The 2,113-nt window shown below is 40.8% G+C and overlaps 1 protein-coding gene across 1 annotated transcript; it reads left to right on the forward strand.

Annotated features, from left to right (window-relative positions):
- Positions 1-997: 997 nt before the first annotated feature.
- Positions 998-1,737, forward strand: LOC129376563 (gastrula zinc finger protein XlCGF8.2DB-like; the record flags this gene model as incomplete). Its single annotated transcript, XM_055056159.1, has 2 exons — positions 998-1,322; positions 1,490-1,737. Coding segments are annotated over 2 exons (573 nt in total), but the record flags the coding sequence as incomplete, so codon positions are not given.
- Positions 1,738-2,113: the final 376 nt, after the last annotated feature.

Raw genomic sequence — 2,113 nt, forward strand, 5'->3', positions numbered from 1 at the left:
GTGTGACGTCACATTTTGACTTTTTTTTCCAGATTTCCCACAATGCAGTGTGTGCAAAGAGGAGGAGGATCTAAATGAGATAAGAAACACGGAGAGAAACTTCACTTCAGATCAAGATCATCCAGAACCTCTGCAGATAAAACTGGATCAAGAGGAACCAGAACCTCTGCAGATAAAACTGGAACAAGAGGAACCAGAAACAGAACCTCTGCAGATGAAACTGGAACAAGAGGAACCAGAACCAGAACCTCTGCAGATGAAACTGGAACAAGAGGAACCAGAACCAGAACCTCTGCAGATAAAACTGGAACAAGAGGAACCAGAACCTCTGCAGATGAAACTGGATCAAGAGGAACCAGAACCTCTGCAGATGAAACAGGAACAAGAGGAACCAGAAACCTGCAGATAAAACTGGAACAAGAGGAACCAGAAACAGAACCTCTGCAGATGAAACTGGATCAAGAGGAACCAGAACCTCTGCAGATGAAACTGGAACAAGAGGAACCAGAACCAGAACCTCTGCAGATGAAACTGGAACAAGAGGAACCAGAACCAGAACCTCTGCAGATAAAACTGGAACAAGAGGAACCAGAACCTCTGCAGATAAAACTGGAACAAGAGGAACCAGAACCTCTGCAGATAAAACTGGAACAAGAGGAACCAGAACCTCGGCAGATCAAAGAGGAAGAGGAGCAACTTTGCATTAGTCAGGATGAAGATCATCTTGTGATGAAACAGGAAACTGATGACATTTTGAACAAACAGCAGAAAAACTCAACAGAGACTTCAGAACAAGAAACGCACATGAAAGCTCAACCAGACCAAAATCTATATTCTTGTCAAATTTGTGATGAAACTTTTCTCAAAATAATTCCTTCATGAATCACAAGAAAACTCACACGGCTAAGAAACTTTTGACATGTTCCACCTGTGGAAAACGTTACCCTCACAAGAGTCGTTTAATTGATCACATGAGAATTCATACAGGTGAAAACCGTTCACTTGTCCAGCCTGTGGAAAACGTTTTCGTCTAAACAGCAATTTAAACAGACACAAGAAAATTCACTTGGGTGAGAAACCTTACACCTGCACAACCTGTGGGAAAAGTTTTTTGTCTAAATCTCGTTTACTTGCTCATATTGAGATTCATACAGGTGAGAAACCTTTTCCTTGTGAGACCTGTGGGAAAAGTTTCCGGAGGAAATATAAATTAGTTAATCACATCAGAATTCACACGGGTGAGAAACCTTTCTCATGTGAGACCTGTGGAAAAAGTTTCTCTCAAAAGCAAAGCTTAACTGTTCACATGAGATCTCACACAGGTGAGAACCTTTCTCATGTGGGATTTGTGGAAGAAGTTTCACTCAAAAAAACAACTTAACTTCTCACAACAGAATTCACACAGGTGAGAAGCTATTCTCATGTGAGGCCTGTGGAAAATGTTTCCCTCATAAAAAAAGTTTAACGGTTCACATGAGATCTCACACAGGTGAGAAACCTTTCTCATGTGGGATTTGTGGAAAAGTTTTCACTCACAAACAGAGCTTAACTTCTCACATGAGAATTCACACTGGTGAGAAGCCATTCTCATGTGAGGCCTGTGGAAAATGTTTTCCTCATAAAAAAAGTTTAACTGTTCACATGAGATCTCACACAGGTGAGAAACCTTTCTCATGTGGGATTTGTGGAAAAGGTTTCACTCACAAACACAACTTAACATCTCACAACAGAATTCACACTGGTGAGAAGTAGCTGTGCATTGATTTATCAGCTGGCTGATTAATAAATGTTGATTTCCTTAATTTTGGGACATTGGTGAGCAGCAGATACATGCATGTGAAGCTGATCTGATTCTTCAATGTTATTGACCTCAGCCACTGTTCTGTTCTCCGCTGTGAGGTTTGACTATAGACCAGCTCACCATGTCATGTCTGCACCCTTAGTGAAAAGCGAGGAAAATGTTTTGTGTATAGATCCAGTTTAAGTCATCACATGAAGATTCACACGGGTTGTAAGCTTTTATTTTGTAGATTCAGTAGAAAAAGGTTCACTCAAAACAAATGTAACTGTTCACATGAGAACTCGCAGAGGTTTGATGGCACAATGTGAACCT

The sequence above is a fragment of the Poeciliopsis prolifica genome, unplaced genomic scaffold (genome assembly GCF_027474105.1).
Source record: "Poeciliopsis prolifica strain line A6 unplaced genomic scaffold, Auburn_PproV2 SCAFFOLD044, whole genome shotgun sequence".
NCBI classification, from domain to species: Eukaryota; Metazoa; Chordata; class Actinopteri; order Cyprinodontiformes; family Poeciliidae; genus Poeciliopsis; species Poeciliopsis prolifica.